This window comes from Lissotriton helveticus, chromosome 3_2 (genome assembly GCF_964261635.1).
Source record: "Lissotriton helveticus chromosome 3_2, aLisHel1.1, whole genome shotgun sequence".
NCBI classification, from domain to species: Eukaryota; Metazoa; Chordata; class Amphibia; order Caudata; family Salamandridae; genus Lissotriton; species Lissotriton helveticus.
In genome coordinates, this window is record NC_136062.1 from 268,298,406 (window position 1) to 268,317,039 (window position 18,634).

The 18,634-nt window shown below is 43.4% G+C and overlaps 1 protein-coding gene across 6 annotated transcripts in view; it reads left to right on the forward strand.

Moving 5' to 3' along the window:
• RNF111 (ring finger protein 111) overlaps window positions 1-18,634 on the forward strand; it is a 399,764-nt gene that overhangs the window by 28,747 nt on the left and 352,383 nt on the right. For all 6 annotated transcript variants that reach the window (XM_078685178.1, XM_078685180.1, XM_078685182.1 and 3 more), the window contains exon 2: window positions 12,613-13,510. In XM_078685178.1, coding sequence (XP_078541304.1) covers window positions 12,682-13,510 — 829 coding nt within the window. In that variant the 5' untranslated portion in view covers window positions 12,613-12,681. The remainder of the gene's footprint in view (window positions 1-12,612; window positions 13,511-18,634) is intronic.

Sequence of the window (18,634 nt, forward strand, 5' to 3'; positions counted from 1 at the left end):
TAATGTGGCTCAACACATTTATTTAGTAGGGACTGTTCTGGTTACATGGAATTCCACCAACATTATTGCATTCCTAAACAAGTATTGGCATAGCCAATAGGTCTCGCCTTTGGGACCTTATAAGAGCTTAGCCAGCGCTATTGGCTTTGGCAATGTTTTTAAAGTATGTGGTAGAACAGCGTACTGTACTGAATAGTTAAGTCACTCACAGGAGTCATGCCTTGGCTGTACCTAGACAGGCACACACAAACCGGGCTGACGGTGCTGTGGCAGGTCGCGGCACCTTGTGTGTAACTTGACACACAAGGAGCCCTGCACGTACACCTCCAAATAGATTGTGCCATGTGTGGGTTGACTGAAGTGCGGGGGTTGAGCAAGTGCATAACTAGACTAGTGAGATGGATATACAAGCGAGTGTTTGGACACACTGTGAGCAAGCGTTAGGAAAACAGAGACCCGCAGGGCAGCATGGTCAGTCCTGCTACTTTTTGGGAGAATAAGAAAAGCTTCTTTCCCTTGACAAGCAGCTGCCTATTGCTCACCTCTCATTCACTGTCAGTGACTTGATCTTTCATTCACGGGCTCCTGTATTTCTGAGAAAGCAAGTTAGATGTTAAAGCGTATTCCAAAGGGAACTGGCAAAACACTGCCAGGGTAGAAATAAGCTAAATTTTGGCTGATAATAAGCCATCCTCTGCCCGGGCTTTGAAACGCCCGTGCGGAGGTGTGGCTTGCGGGCTCAGAAGATGGCAAGGATGCTTTTGCAAATATATCATTTACATTTTAATATTGAATGCATACAATTTCCGACACCCATTTCCTGGCGATAGGGGCGCACAGACCAATTACAGAAAGAGAAATGGGGTGGAGAGGGTGATGGGGGCACTGCACCACTGTGTCCAACAATTAAATCAGCGTCTGCCTTAAAGCCAGGGCCTTAAACTGCGCTGAAATCCTGTATATTGGTGCATTAAATAGTTAATCTGGAAAAAATGGAACGAGCCAATGAGGGTTGATGGTGAAAAAGAAAACAGACAAATAGCGAAGCATGCAACGTAAAGGAGATGAGTTTAAAGACAGGATGGAGAAAGCAAACGAACACACAAACTGAATGAACAGGGTATTTGAAAATGAGGAGAGGAAGGAGAATGTGCTGCTAGAGCACCCAGAACGAGCACATAACGCATGGATAAAGAACCAACAGATTGCAGGACTAAGGAGAGCGGAGAGAGAAGAGAACAAAAGCAGTACAACTGGAGACAGAGCAGAGCGAATGTACAAGCCGTAGGGACAAAGAGCAGGAAACAGAATGAGGAGAAGCAAAAACGAAAGTGCAGCGCCTTGTGTGTAACCTGACACACAAGGAGCCCTGCACACCGTTGTTTTTAATGAGCCATGACGAGGGAGGATCATGAGGGAGTAAAGCCCATCTGTTCACAATTAACGCAACCGCGAGCTGCTGTTTTCAAGCACGCTCTTGCTTGTGCTGGCCTCCGCCTTGCAGGAGCAAGCAGCGGCTGCGCGAAAGCCACGTTTCCAATTCGCACGCGCCGCTGCTTGCTCCCACAAGGTGGATGCCACCACAAGCACAAGTGTGCTTGAAAAGGAGCAGATCGATGGCTAAAGGCCCTCCTAGGGCAGCACATGCTCGATGCCTAGGCGAGACCTAAAAAAGATAAGCCATTGGAGGAAATGGGGATCATATTGTCCCATCTTTCTGATTAACACAGATGCAAAATGGTTTGCTACAGTCTTGACCATGCATCTGGCCCCCTTAATCTCGTCCCTAGTCTCTTCACAAGAACATGGATTTGTTCCCGGAAGAGATACTACTAGTCATACCAACACAGCAATTGCAGCTTTTGATGTTGCGTGTAGGCTTAACTTCAATATGGGTATGATCCATTTAGAAGCAGAAAAAGCCTTCAACGGTGTTGCATGGGACTGTATGTGGACTACACTGCACACTTTTGGAACAAGCAAAAGATTTATTAATTTGACCCAAGCTTTATATTAGACACCTAGGATGAGGGCAGTCCTCGCAGGAACTGCTCAATCAATTTCAGAAAAGAAGGTGCACTCAACAGGGGTGCCCACTCTCACCCCTTTTGTTCGCTCTGTACATGGAGCTCTTTTTACAGTCACTCTTTGGGAATGCAGATATGCAACCTTTGATTGTCAGAGGGCAACAACTGAAACTGACTGCATACGCCGACGATAGCAATCGAACAGGTCGTCAATGAGGCAGCATGGTTTAGCAAGGTATCTGGATGCAAGCTTAAAATATCTTAAACCCTGGCTCTCCTGAATTTTAAGTCAGAATCCCCTACTCTAGGTGAACCACAGCGGCAGTCTGTCTGGGTATTAGGCTGTGTCTGAAAGTTTTTAATATCATTAAATTGAATTATGAACCTCTGCTGTCATCTCCAAACTTAAATCGCAGACTGACATATCTTAACTCCATGTGGCTGTGACGGACCATAAATGGCCTGTTTAATATACCAACAATCCAAATGACCACTTTTAAATATTCATGCAAATCTAAGAAAATAGTTCATCCTATCTCTGCTTTACACATCCATGTCTGTACCTGACTATACAGTTTAGTGTCAGTTTGTGGCAAAATCAGATACAATTTATTTTTATAAATCTACAATAAACTAAAAAACCAAACCGTAAAATCATCATCGTCATGCCCCGGTTAGTGTATATAGAGGGAATGTCATTACGGAGCCATTCTGCATTAGATGAGTCCTCCATCTTCTTGGCTTCTCAGGACCCAATTTGTAGTTTACGGTGTTGTAACTGTGGGTCAGCTGTACAACCTGAATGGTTTTAGATCGTTCTCACTACAAGATTCTTATGGTCTCCTGCAACATCTCTTTAAATACTTAGAAGTGAGGGACTATATCCAGTCAGGATGTCAATATACACTCGATATCGAAGGCTCAGAACTCTCGTACTACTATAGACCAGACATAAAACTCTCCATTGACATGAACTACCAGGGTTAACACAGATGATATATTGATAATGGCAGCTAAGTAGAGCCGATTGCTCTCATTGGAGATCTCAGCCTCAGAGATTCAGCTGGCTTTAGAGATACTAGATTACTCTGTATACTCTTGTTAGCCTGAAGCTGCAAGAGCTGCGCACTATATGCCTGCTGTATTATACTCCAGATAAAATATTTAAATGGGGAACTACCACTGTTGAGATTAAATGTCCTAAGTATAAGCTCCTGGCTGCTGACATAGTACATATGTACGTGCTCTGTCCCGCTCTACAAAAGTTCTGGACAGGGGTGAGCGAGTTTGCCATCCAGCTTGGGTCACTGGGTCGTAATTTCCACTAAAGAAAAAATGATTGGGGTTAAATAGGACTACGAGGGAGGCACTTAATGCCTGATAACAATCGTGATCTCTATCACAAGGGCATGGATTTCTGCAAATGCTCCCAAGGCTGCAGAATGGATGGTTCGTATCCATCAGATCTATGAGGCAGAGCAAGCTCTGGCTAAAGTCAGAGGTACCCCCTCTCTGAAAAAGTTTGAAAGGACTTGGAATAATCTCTGCTGGGATTCCTCCAGTGTTAACGTCGATTACATAAGATGTATGTGATTTTTGATATGGGAAGATTGCTCAAAGTATTTGTTGTATGTATGGTTTCTTTTCTGCCTCTACTTCTGTACCTCTTTTTTTCTTTTTGGTTCTTTTTTTCCCTTCCTTGTTCCTCATCTATATACACAATGTATGTACTGCAATAAGCTTATGTATGACTCACTTTGACCTTAAATTAATAAATACAAATATTAAAACATTAAATAGTTGAGCATCATTCTGGGCGGGGGGGAGATGAGGTAGTAGGGATATAAGCAGCTTGAAGAGTTGTGGAGCATTCTTTCGGGAACGCACGGAAGTGATAAGAGCAGGGTGTTTAGAGGTGGGTTCTCTGGGGCAGTTCAACCGATGTACGGCTCCTGTGAGCTCGGCCAAGTGCCTCTTAGCCAACATGCTTCCATTTACATTAGGCAAACCAGCATGGCCAGACTACATCACAGAAATAGAAGGCCTGTTTTTTCACAGAAATAGAAGGCTTGTTTTTGCAGGAGCGCAGCAACTAGAGTATACAGGGCTTTGATATGGACTTCTTGAAACATCACTGAAACACATCAATGATGGACTCTAGAACTTAACAAGCACTGGCATAGCCAATAGGTCTTGCCTTTGGGACCTTTTAACCACTTGGAAGCTCATCATATTCTGCTGCTGCGCTGGGATTTACAAAAACCCATTATTCATGACGAGCTGGGCTCGTCATGAGCGTGCTGGGAGGCTACTGCATGACGAGCCCAGCTCGTCATGAGCGTCGAAGGGGTTAAGTTTTTATCCATGCAACAGTTGATGTTATTGCACCAAGGATACTGTGCTGCATTACTAAATACTTCTAAGGTCCCAAAAGCGAGACCTATTGGCTATGCCAATGCTTGTTTTGCAATATGCTTGTGACAAGTTCAATGACTATAGCTTGCTCCAGAACAACCTGAGGGTATCCCAGTACACATGCTTCTTTTGATTAGTACAGGTCACCTTAATTTAAAAACAAGTATTAGCATGGGCAATAGGTTAGTGAGATTTTTTGTCAAAGCATTAGGCATTACAACGTTAAATGTAAAAGTCCAAATTGTGCCATGTAAAATGTTTTTTACCTTGTTTGAAATAAAACAATATGTAAAAATGACCTTTTACAAAAATAAATGTAACAATTATGAAATGAGATTAAACCAAGGCAGAGATAAGTGTACAGATGCTGATAGTGAAGTGCACTACATTTTAAGTGGATGTGCGCATATGGATAAGCAAAATGCCATCACTTATAGTGAACAGAGCCAGTGGCTGAAGTGGGCTGACTATTTGCCCAATGATATATGGTGTGCACTGTCAGTAGCGTGGGTTATTATCACCCCATGTCACGGGGCTCGGTTTGCCGTTCTCAAAAGGATTGGAGGCAAAGTGGCCTTCCTAAAAAGTGAACCTGTGGCTGGCATGCTATCCAAAAGTTTCTGCAGGGGAAGACATTAACCCACTGAGCTTTTTGTATTTGCCAAATGTGTAGGATGGAAGAGACGAGCTTAGGTGGTGGGGGAGGGGAGAGGGCGCTTCGGGTTGATATGGATAGAAATAAGAAAAGGTGTGAACTTAAGAACGGTTGTGGGGAAAGGGGTGAGGATTTAGAATGCAGAAAGGGGTGGAGAGATGAGGTAATAAAAGGGTATGTATGGGAGAGTGTAGGAGAACGAATGCAAACAAGACAAATAGATGATTGAAAGGGAAAGGATAGAATACGAAAATATATGGATGAAATCAGACAGTGCGAGAAAACAATTTGAAGCGCAGGGAGGAAAGTAAGAAAATATAGAACTAGACGCATAGACGTAAAATAAAAGGGAGGGGAACAGTGCGCGAGGAGGACAAGCCGACTATGGGGCATGGGAACAAGCAGTGTGAAGGAAATGATTGGGTGAAATTTGGATAGAGGGGCTTAGGGAGGGGATGGCAGTGGCACAGGGGGCAGGACAAGAGCACTGCGCAGCTATTTGTAGAGGGGTGGGGTGGTCGAGGACAGGGAGAAAGTTGGAAGCAGTGTACCGAGAAAGGAAACAACTGGGTGTAGTGGATAACGAGGAAATATGGTTCGAAAATGCAGGGGGGAGAGTAGGTTACGGGTGCAGTGAAGGATCAAGGAAATGCTGGGGTGCAGCATGTAGAGAAACGTATGATATATTTTAAAAGGCATGCAGAGTTTACAGCAGGGCTTTAAGTGGGCTGGGTCTGAGCACCAGCAGTTTTTTTTAAGGAGGCCTCGAAACGTGTCTCTATCGAGCTCTGGTTTGTGCCCTGGCACCGGTGGTCAATTTTGTTTTGAGCGTTATAGGGGAAGGGAAATCCTTTAAAGAGCTCCATTTTCTCTCTGGATTTCTCTTTTTTCGGAACTCAGGAGCAGCAACATTGCCGGGGTGTCACCAGGGCTATAAGTGGAAGTGTTTTCCACTTAAAGCCACTTAAAGCTCTGGTTTACAGTGTATGAAGACTGAGGTGGAGAACTGTAAAAGGAGGGCGCGTAGTATGCAGCGGAAGGGTGGGTGGAATGTGTATGAAAAAAAGACACATGGGACAGGGTGGGGTGTGTGTGGTCCCTATTGTAAATTGATAGATTAATCAGTGGTTCCATGTTTGGCTATTTGGTTTACTTGTCAGACCCTAGTACAGTGCACTGAGTATGCCCAGGACGTGTAAAGCCAAATGCTGCTGGTGGGCCTGCAGCACTGGTTGTGCCACCCACAGAAGCAGCCTTGTAAAATGTGTCTAAGGTCTGCCATTGCAGAGCCTGCGTGCTGTCTGGTACTGTCATGCTGATTGGTCAAGTGCACCCACTTGCCAGTCCCTAAACCTTCCCTTTTCTTCATATCAGTCACCCCTATGGTAGGCCCATGGGCAGGGTGCATTGTAAGTATAAGGTAGGACAAGCCCTGATGTGTGTGGCATGTCCTTATAATGAATTACAGCCATTTTCGTTTTTCACTATTGCAAGGCTACTTTTCTCCATAGGCCAGAATGGGCTGTCAGATTATTACATGTTTATAATCCTAACTTTCTCAGAGAACATGGTAGAAATTAGAGTTTAGTATGCCTGAACTCAGAATAATAAAATACATTTTTAGTGAAGTTTATTTTAATATTCTGTGTTTGCTAATACCACTTCTAGAAAGCAGGTATTTGCTTCTCTAACTATCCAAAGCCTGCCTCTAGGTTGTGTATTCCTTTGTCTGGTTTTCTGAGTGACAGGGCTGGGGGATTCCAATAGACCGGCTGAGTCACCCAGTGGTGAATAGAGGTCTGCATCTAGATGGGAGGGAGGAGTTGCACCTGGACCTTGAATAGGGCTGTGCCTGCCTTCCACAATGCTGGTTCCACCCCCTGCGGAGCGGTTGATGTCTCTGCCCTGCACACAAAGTGCTCCAGGATTATACTTGCCTTCCACAATGCTGGTTCCACCTTCTATGGGGCGTCTGATGTGCCTGCCCTGCACTGTGAAAGGAAAGTAGAAGTCTGGTAAACGGAGTGCTTCAGAACTGGTTTGAACTGGGCAAAGGCCCCTCTCCCCTCAGAGAACAAAGATTTTGGGGTATAAATATTGGGACCCTGATCCCATGAAATTAGATCACTTTTGGACTACAAGAAGAAACCTTTACTGAGGAGAGGAACCTGAAGAAACGGAGGAGAGACTATTCCCAAGCTGAAGTGCTGCTTGGGGAAAAGGCCTGCAGTGGTTGCCTTACTGCCAAAGGAAGGAGAAAGGAACTTTGTGTACTTTGCTTTCAACTTGTGAAGGATCTCCAAGGGCTTGGAAAATAGCTAGCCTCTTGCTGAAGTCTCAGGGACAACAGACTTCAACCCCCAGCGCCCCAGAGTTCATTTTGATGGGTCTGCTGCTGTTTTGGGCCTTCTGAGGAACTGCGTGTCGCAAGGAGCTGGAAGCGCCAGTCAACGAGAAGAAGCGTGTCACCGTCGCTGGGCCTGCTGTCGCAACTCCAAAGGAGGGTGTCGCCGCTGGAACTGTCACACTCCACTGCATTGGAGAGAAGCGTGCCGTCGTCGCTGCTGCTGCCGTTGCAACTCCGAAGGAGGGTGTCTCCGCTGGAGCTGTCGCACTGCACCGCATAAGGAGAAAAATCTCGCAACGAGGTCAGAGCGTGTCGCCGCCGCTGTGCCTTCCGTCACAACTCCGAAGGAGGGTGTCTCCGCTGGAACTGTCGCACAGCACCGCATCGAAGAAGAGCACCTCGCATCCCCGAGATGCGCGCCGCCATTGGACCTGCTGCCGTCTCATCTTTGATGTCGCCGCTGTAGTTGTCGCATAGTGCGGAAGCTTCATGCATCGTGGAAGAAGAGTGTCGCCCCTGGAGCTTTTGCTGTCGCATTGCAAGGGTGTCGCCGCTGCGGTCCACTCATCGAACTGAGAACTTCTTGCATCCTCAGAGAAGCGTGCCGCATCTGGAAGATCTTCACGTCTTTATTTCTTTGCACCTGAACTTTGCCGCATTTCCCTCGCTGCGACATTGCTTGTCGTGGAAGCGCACCGCAACCTACGATACATTGACGCAAAGTGGAGCATCTAAAATCTGAACTGAACTAATCTTAATTTACCATCTTAAAGTAACAGTATTGTGTATTTTTGTCGTTTATGTTCTTGTGGTAACTCTATATAAAGCATACTTATTTTTTATATAAAACCTGTGTGGTGTCCATTTGTAGTGTTGTCGATTGGTTACTGTATGTGGTCACAAATGCTTAACACACTTCCTCTGAGATAAGCCTGTCTGCTCGTGCCAAGCTAACAAGGGGGTGAGCAGGGGTTATTTTAGGAGTGTAATCCCCTTATCCTGACTAGAGGCGAGGATCCCTATTTTTCACAAGTGCCTACCTATGGCAACTAGAGTCCCCCAAATCTAACAGGGATGTAGGGGCATAATAGGCCAGTTTGTGCAGGGAAGAGAGAGGGTTACGGTTGGCTGACGTCTGTATGGTATCAGAGGGGGTGACCTCTGATACAGCATGAACGCGCACCCGGGCAAGGGGATGGACAGAGGGGATAGGGCGTCTATCCGGAGAGGTAACAGCTGGTAAAGCTCCAGGCCCAGCCCACTATGGGGCTGTAGCACCACTAAAAAACAGAAGGAAAGGGAGTCCTGTCACAAAAAGCCATTCTCTTCGGTTCTTGTTGCGGCTCTCCACAACCCGGGAATGCCAGAAATGTATGAGACAGGACAATGGATGACCCGAGTGGGGAGGGAGCTGTTATTTTCAACAAGCAGCTATCCTCAAAATACAAAAATAACAGTTGATGGACAGAATGCAGAACAATGTCATACATTCACCCCAGTACAGAGATCTGGGCCTAAATCCATCGTTTTTTTGCACTCCACACCACCCCAGTTCAGACATGGCCATATGCAAACCAGCCTTGACCCTGTGCCTCATGGGAACAGTCCAGCCCGAACTGCCAAGCCATGTCTTTCCTGGACCAGAAATACAAGCCCATGCTTTACTGCTCGGTTTCCCCCTCCAAAAAGTGAACCTAAACACCAAGCTGACACAATTGAACTGCCTCCCCTCCCCAAGCATAAGTTTAAACAATATCTCGGTGATGTAACCCCGCCTTTCCCATCCACCTTTTGATTTGGATCAGTCCTTGACACTTGGGCGGTATCCTCTGGATCGCGAGCGGCGTCGTAGCCCGTCACAGCTGCCTTCAACTTTGAGGGCTCCTGGGACAAGTCCACGCGTTAAAAAGTGCAACAGAACATATCTTAACAAGGACAGCGTGGGCGTGTCACGCGCCTCTGGCAAACGCGCTTTTCTAAGGCGCGCACCATCACTAAGGGCAGGTGAGCGCCGGCTGCTCGGCAGGGGATCCCCAAAAAACAAGTTCTGTCAAGAATCTGCGTGCCGCAGATGTCTAAGGGGAAGGCCATGTTCCTGCTGGGCGAATATTAGAGCTTGCTTGGAAAATAAACAATGATTACTGAATTGTGGAATACAAATACTCTTGGTAGCGCGTCTAGAAGCTTTAAAAATGTTTTACAACAGAACAGCTGTTAATGTTAATGAACGATCTAGGACCAGGGGTCCTTATCAGAATCGCTCACAGGTCAGGGGCTACTTTCAGATGTGAGGGCGCATAACCGGTAAATAATGCCTACTGAATGTTCATTAATGTTATTAGAATGAACTTGTGCACATTGGCGTGGAGGGCATAAAAGACTCCCGAGTCATTTATTTAAACAAGCATTGGCTGTGCGGCCATAAAAGTAAAGCCGTGCGGCAGAAAAATTAAATAAAAAAACGCGAGTTGTGATGCGAGTGGTGTGCACGCGCGTCACCGAAAGTGCTACCTTGCCAGCCACCAGCTTGCTATTACGCGCATGCGCGCGTGCTCTTGTGCGCGTGATAGTAAGCTGGTCACCGGGAAAGTAGCACTTTTAAAAGCCCTACTAAATGTCTCGGCCAGGTCAGCGCATGCGCTGGATCAGCCCGAGACCTAAAAATGTGAGGGATCATTACTAGAACCCCAGTGGGACGAATTCTACAGCATGGGGAGACAGTTTAAAAATATATATATATTTTTTATATATACAGGGCAATAATTAAAATTGACTTGAGTTTTAGACTGAAGGATTTGATGGAATGACAGGGAGAACTAAAATACTAGACTCTTGCAGTCAATATGGGCAATGTTTGTGGGCGGATTCTATGTTAAATGGCTAATTTATACCAGTTGGGTATTGTTATAATTTTCAAATAGATCAGCATGATAATATCTGCTATACTTTATTTTTCTGTGTGGCTTTATCAGAGACTGTCTGTGTTTACTAAAATTAATGTATAGTACTTGTAGGTGCTTTGAACCAGATCCCTTCATCCATTGGCCTCCGGCGAAGCCGTGCCGTGCACTCTATAATAATATTCACTCATTCATTGATTGACTTATTGTTTTGTCATCCAGATTTTTCTTCCACCCTCTACTGCATTAAGTGTGTGGGGCAGTAGTTCAGCTCACTTCAGCCGTTGATTAACTTCACTGAGAGTGATGGCACTTGACAAGGAGTACATCGAAACACAAAGTAGTTTCCTAAAAGTATCTGGGACTAAGGCAATGTGGGCCTTTTGAGACCAAAAATGTTTTTGCTTTTAGCAAATTTTTTATTTTGATCGATGAGGCCCCCGGCATCTTCCCCAGGAATAACATTTTATAAAAGTTTTAGCAAAATAAAACACGCATCGACACAACCCAAGAGGACTTGATAGGCAAAACCGCAGACAGTGGACCACTCTGGTTCCAAGCACCAACCCCAATATCTCCAATATAATATACATACAAAAGTACTGGCGTGCAGTTTTCAAATGCCCCCTGTCCCCAAGGGCATATCCAAAAGAGTTGGAAATAGTCTATATTTTTTATAAATGAAAAAGCACCGCTATGAAATTAAATGTCCAATGATTCGTTGGAGAGTATTAACTCGTTAGGCCACATTCATACAGACGCTGAATCATAAATGCTGTTGGATAGATATGTGGAATTCAATGTTCCTTTATTAGTCCATACAAACACCAGCCAACGCGTTTCGTTCCGTAACCGGAACTTCTTCAGGGCTAAATTATTTCCCAGACGCTAGGTGATACTAATCCGAAATCCTCCTGAGTTATGATTTCCTGGCTATTTTTAATCCATTTGCATATCAATATCCATTAGGAGAACATGTATATCTCATACCATGGCAGGTATTGACCTTTTTGATATGTGTAGAATTTCTATCTTCAAATTTGGATATTTCCCTTTGGCTCAATTTTCGATGTCAACAATAATATCACAAGTAGTATTTACCCGCGTGGTCAATAAACCACCGTCAAAGCTGTCGTCTCGGATCACCGGCGTCAATCGCAATCCAACTAAGGATCCTTAGTTGGATTGCGATTGACGCCGGTGATCCGAGACGACAGCTTTGACGGTGGTTTATTGACCACGCGGGTAAATACTACTTGTGATATTATTGTTGACATCGAAAATTGAGCCAAAGGGAAATATCCAAATTTGAAGATAGAAATTCTACACATATCAAAAAGGTCACAACCCAAGAGGAGGCTGGCTAATGCCACATCTGTTGGTTTTGCTGATGCTGTTTTGGTTAGATTTGTATCTTTATATAATTTGCTGGTCTCGCTGCGAGCTTTATCCAGTTTTTTTGTTTATTTTGAAGCTCTATTAGCTACAGTCTGTCATGCTAAACAGACCAGGGCTTGTTGAGACAGAAAATGTATTCAAGTAAGTAACAGCATACCTGCCAGCTTGCCATCGCAGCACCAACTGGCAGAAAGTAGAATGTAAAGAGGTGAAATACAATTAAATAGTAAGCAGAATCCGCTACTAATTCCCAGCACAACCCACATACTTTGTTTGCTATTAACATCCCTGAGAGAAGACCTAGGATATGGAACCCAGGGAACTCGTGGCTCCTGACTTGTCTGATCGCGCAGAACTAGGATCTTTCTAAAGGCCGGATGTCCGCTTTTGAAAGAATCCTATGATGTCAAAGAACAGTTATTTTATCAATGCTTTTGTAAATCTGATCATGTCGTTGGGAACTGACCTGCTTCACCAGAATTGGAGAGGCTTTATCTTGCCTCCCAGCCAGTACCTTCAAGTTGTATAGTAGAAGTGAAAATGTATTTGACTAGAGCACATTTAATACCTTTCTGCATATGCACATTGATAGAACTTTTCAGCTGTAGCTTTGACCGTAATCTTTTGTGTAACATGTATTTTAAATTAATTTTGGCTGGTAGACATTCTACCTGACACGTCAGTTTTAGTGGCATAGCACATATATATATATATATATATATATATATATATATATATATATATATATATATATATATATATATATATAGCAAGTGTGTCGTTGTCTGTGTGATGAATAAATGTCCTTTGTAGTTCCGATGTTTTCAAATTTCCATCATGTGAGCAGCGTATTTGTTTTTATCGTTTTAGGCCATGCTGGAGCTTTTCCACGTGTCTTTAAACTCCTGAACATCGTATTTTTATACCCAGGAAGCGGATATGAAGAGTGAAGTTCCTTCGGATGCATCAGAGAGACAGGAGAGCCTGAAGGGTGCCCTCTTGAACCCTGAACCTATTGGGGCGGTCAAAAGCTTCCCCGAAGAAGTGCAAATGATTGCAAGCAAAGGGGTGAATGAGTTTGCTCATCTGTGCAGTGACTCTCAAAAGCAACAGAAAGACACAAATGGCAGTCGAGAAGAGAAAGAAAAAAACCTCGTGATGAGGAAGAAACGCAAGAGCCAGCAGGCTGGCCCTTCCTATGCCCAAAATTGTGCTGTCAAAGACAACCAGGGAATTTTAGAGCTCAGGCAACACCTTCAGACACAAAGTGACGAAGACAACGACTCTTCATTCAGTGACTGTGTGTCTTCGCCATCGTCGAGCTTGCACTTTGGGGACTCTGACACTGTAACGTCTGAGGAGGACAAGGAGGCTGTGAGGCACCCACAGGCAGTATTGAGTAGTACTACTAGAACAAATAGTGCAAGATCACAAAAATGGCCTCGAACAGAGGCAGAGCCTGTCCCTGGATTGTTGATGAAGAGGGCCTGCTTTCAAAGCAACGCTCTCAGGAAACCTTCACATAGGAAGCGATTTGTGAAAAACAGTTCCTCTCAGCGGACACAAAAGCAAAAAGATAGGATATTGCTGCAGAGGAAAAAGCGGGAGGTGTTAGCTCGCCGCAAGTATGCATTGCTTCCCAGCTCCAGTAGCTCCAGTGACAACGACCTCAGTAGTGACTCATCCTCCAGCTCGTCAACAGAGGGAGAGGAAGATTTGTTTGTCTCTCCAAGTGAAAATCTCCCTCCTGCTGTGACTGTTCCCTCAGGTAAAGCTACCTATCAAATTATTTAACTTTCTATGTGTTCATGCTACTTGAAAGGTATCCGTCCATGCATGTATTGACACAAAGTGCGCCTGTTTATAACTTTCATATTTTGAAGCATCAAAAGAAAAGTTAATTGTTCTTTTGGAATAACAGGCCTTTATCAAGATCGCTTTTTGACCTTTGAGTTTGTAAAGGTATATGGTGCACCGGTCACAGACGTTTTTTTAACTATAAGGCGTTTCCATAAAAGAAGCGAAGCTAGAGTCTAAAAACAATCTGAGTCTGTATGTTTAACATACAACTGAGGCCATATTGGTCTTGTGCTCTGTAAGTATTGTGCTTTCTGTTTAGTAATAAAAAACAAACCTTACCTATAGTACCATCGTATTCTTCTTTAAGCTGTCTCTTGACCTGAACATTTAAAGTAATGCAAAATGATTGAAATTATTATGTAAATCGATTATAAAAAATGGACTATGGATGTGAGAATGATCAATCTAATGTAACAAAGGAGAAGACAAGCTTGCAAGTGAAACAAGGGAGTTTGATTGAAGACTGAGAGCATATTTGGTTTTAAATAGCATTTATTTCGTGATACAACACATCAATGACAAGGTCTTAAAACAAGAGGACACCTACTCAAATTGATAGATATGTGTGCAGAAATATACAATCTTAGTAAGCCTGCTCTGAGATGGAAATTATCTTTGGTTGTTGAACTAGCTACAATAATGATCGTTAAAGAGATTTCATTCTAGAACGCTGAAATTTATGGGTAGTGCTATTATTTGGTTTTTTTACCCTTTGTGCCTAAGCTTTAAGCAGATAATAACATTTTCTATTTGAACCTTCCTGTTTTGCCAAATATGAAGTGATTTATGAAAACAGTCTTTGGAAGTTATGTAGTTTGAGTTTTTATTAATACGGAAATGTTTTGTAGTTCTGCAAGGTTGTCGACACATTTTAGGACCTTGTTAAATAATTGCTTTTTTGTTGTAATTATTTCCAGTGTCAGATTGCCATTTTTTATGCCAGATTGCTAATTTAACTGTAGTTTATTCACAATGCTTATAAACCTCTTACACAACATGTATAATTCCCACCAGATAGCTTTTCACTTGTTAACATACACCCTTGCCCCTTCCTACTTTGCACCTCCAGTCTTACCTTGAAGAAACAGTGCCTTTTAGTGTAAAGTTTAGCCTAAACACCAATCATTCAATGGTTGGCTCTGAATACCCATGACGTGATGTTTCCAGGGATTCCTGTTCTAGTCGTTCAGTATGACCCATCTGGGTAAGTGGCAGCAAATGATTTTCCCCGATCCTACTTTTGGCTGATCTGAGAGAGTCTTGTAAGTAATCTGTGTCTTCTTGCTCTATAGACTTTTGATCGATTTAGGTAGCATGTAATCGTAGTTTCAATCTTTAGGTAAGATTCCAGATGTTCCCTAGATTACCCATTTTTCTAATGGCCTTTTATGTATTTGTATGGCATTTATGTCGGAACCTATGATTTTACTTGCCTAGCCAGCCTCTTTGATACTGTTGACCATAGGATCCTCCCCTCTAATCTCGACCAGGCAGGAAATATGGAGAACTATTACTGGATTTGAGCAAATACCTTTTCACTTAGCACCCAGACCCTTGCCATACCTTTGTTCAAGGAGTTTTTCCAATACATTACATGTGGCATCTCACAAGGTACGTTGCAAACCCCATTTTTTCAATCTGTATTTGGTGCTGCAGTTGAAGCCTATTCACTCGCTCTTTATCAACTTTGCTCGTTAGTTACATGGTACTTGATTCCTATTTAGCTTTATTCCATCTTGGAAGAGGGAAATTGGATAGCGTGGATTACTTTCTAGCTGCATACAGCTTGGTGGACCATAAGTTTCTATTACTAAACTGATCTAACACTGAAACTTCTGATTGTGATTCCCCAAGTTCCACATGTTTAATAGACCGCTTTTCACGAGCACTTAAAAAGGTTTACACTATTGCTTCTGCACAGTTCAGTGCCTTCCCTGAATATGAACTGTTCCGACAGCGTTTATTCAGACCTTCGCAAGTATCTGTTCCTTGAAAATGCTTCCATCTGAGACCTAGAAATGACTTAATGCCATCTATTCTGTAGACTATTGTTGCAAATCCTAGCTACTTGGAAGGGGGTGTGACTTGCATAGCTCCATGATGGCCACTTTCTTAAAGTGCCACTGCACAGTTCCCTCACAGACTGTGCTCAGCAACTTAGCTTGATACCTGGGCTGCTCAGAAAGCGGCTTTAGAGAATCAAGTAGAAACACCCCAATTGAACCAGAGGTTCATGATTTTGGTAGCTCTAGTGGACTGAGAACAGGCTAAGTCATACTTTCGCCTGCAAGCACGTCAGTCACATTCTTCAAAATGTCACTGTCAAGACTGCAACTGCACTAGAGCTGGACCCAGAGGTTGTGAGTGTAGTGCTTAGTGGGTCTCGCCGCTTCTACTGAATTGTGTAAACAAATTGGGTATTGCAGTCACCTGGAAGTACCACAGAACTCCTAGAGCTCAATGGTGGATGGGAACTGGATGCAGTGTGGCAGCAGATAGGGAGAGGTGTGTTTCTCGTACAGTAAATGCAAGGCTAGGAGGAAGGGATGAATTTTTGGTGAGACTTCAGCGCTAATGAGAGATGAGACATTGGAAACTTGTGGTTCAGAGAGTTTTTCACATAAGGTAGTCAACGGCGAGGGAGACCTTTCCATCGTGGCCTACAATGCTGCCCATAGAAAACAACACAATTGTGGTTTTATATGCTACTCAAAGAAAATGGGAACAACATTGTCAGAGACAAGAATGAGTATTTTTAGGCCTGGACTCACCTCTTCAGCCGAACCAGGCACTAAGGGAGACCATGCATAGGATTCCTAACTGTTTGCCCTCCCCTAAGGAGCTTGACAGCACTGTTGGAGAAGATGAAGCATGCACGATTTTATTTATGATCAACTGAAGGCATCGTTGGTACCAGTTCACTTCAGGGAAGATCATTATGTGCAGGAAGTTTAACATTTGATTAGTAATGTAAGTTCCATGAACACCCTGACACAAAATACTTGGGTTGATTTATAGCAGTATAGGGACTTCAGTGGTTGTCGTAAGTCCATGATTGTCATTGAGAGTACAGTTGGAGAGCCCTGAGATGCTGCCAGACCCTCCAAAGTAAAGATGTTTGGTTTTTCTGTCTTCCCAGAGGACATCTGGGTTATTTTGAATTTGTCTAATTTAGAGGTTTTTTAGGGCAGCTCCTCCCATCACACTGGAAATACACAGTGCTTTCAGAATTCTCAGTACATCCAGAGAAACCAAGGGGAATGGCATGGGTAAAGTAGTTGATTCTAGGTCCACGAGACGCAGGAAGGACCTCTTGAGAATAGCTGCGAATAGAATGCGAACCGTAGCACTGTGTCGTGCCTCCAAGTTCTGAAAGCAGAATGGAAGGAGGGCTTAGCTGCAGGGATGGAGACTTAGATCTAGAACCATATAAACCTAAGAGTGTTTTTTTTTTGCAGAGTTTTATATAGCGCAAACTAGACCCGAACCGAATCAGGTATCAGAGCGCTTTACATATTTTTCCAGTTACATTACATGAGGACACACTTTCATTTTAGGCTCGGGGAGATTAAGTGATTTGCCCAGAATCACAGGAGGGTTTGGCGTCGTTACCGAGACTCGAACAATGGGGTTCAATAGTTTTCACACAACTCGAGGTGGCACAGAATATTTGGGGGCAATTTAAAAAGAAAAAAGGAAGAAACATTGCAGCCTAGACTTCGAACCTGATTTCTGTGCACATGTTGCCTAATGCTTGTTATTTCCCTTTTCTCTGGTCTGCAATATTTTGCGTTTGTGCAAAGAGAGGGAAGTAGGTATTACCAGAGACACCTTCCTGCATTGAATTTTAGTTAAGTTACAGTAAGACATTAAGTAGTTGAGGAACGGTTTTTGGCTGCAGCTCTTACTACCTCTCGCACATCTCCTGTTAAAGCCTGGTATTGTGGAAGTGGGATAATGCCACGTTTGATGTACTCATTAATAAGAGAATTGTAATATTTTTTTCGTATTATTTAACTGATAGAACTTGAATGTCTACATTTATTCTTAGGTTACTTGCTTATATTTTAGGATACTAACCCGTATTTTAATAAAAACAATCCGAATAAAAAACTGTCCTTTCCAAGTTTAACCTCTACCCTTTTCAATCCTACTGTTCCATCAGTCCTGTAATGCCAACAGACACAATGCTGATTGTTGCACTTCCAAATGCTTTGCATCTTAATATAAGCCAGAGAGTGGACATGAATATCAGGTTAGCAGTAGTACATGTGACAACCTATCACACTGCTGTCTAGACTTGGAAAATCTCTCTTGAATCCTATGCCTCCACACTCCTTTAGTTTATCATGCAAGCAGTCATCCATGTGTTAAGTGGAACTTACTGAAATCTTATAATGCTGTCTGTCATATGTTTCTTAATAACCTTTCCTAGCCTGACAGAGCTACAAACCAAGACTAAGCAATGGCTCGCTAATTCATGCACCCTGGCTATCTGTACTCTAGTTTTTGTGCAGTCTTCCTTTGCAGTTTTCTAACATTGTACTCTGTAGTTCTGACCATATACTACATGGCTTGTAACTTGTTAATGTTCAAGGGCATTACTTAGTGTGTTTTGTGATGGTTGGACTTGTGCTATAGTAAACAAGGGCTGCCTCGTAAAAATTACCTGTGTGCAGAAAAATACCTCTCGAACAAGGACTCCATTCAAAGTATGTAGTATTCCATAAAATCTAGTTAGGTATACCGGCCCATAGGAGGCAGTCCCACCCTGGACCCAACTGGTTGTTATATTCCTAAATTGGACATCTGTAATGGTGGATCCGTACAAATCAACAAGTCCATAGGTGACCTATAAGCTTCTGTGCATGTTACTTTGGGTGTAACAGTCACTTACTTCAGTCACTAGCTTCACTAATTCCTACTGGAAACTGGACTTTAGAGTTTGGTCGTAATAGAAATGTAAAAGTTGTTTTCTCTGTGCTAGAGTAGGAGCTAGAAAGATGGTTGAAACAGTTTTGGAAATACAGGC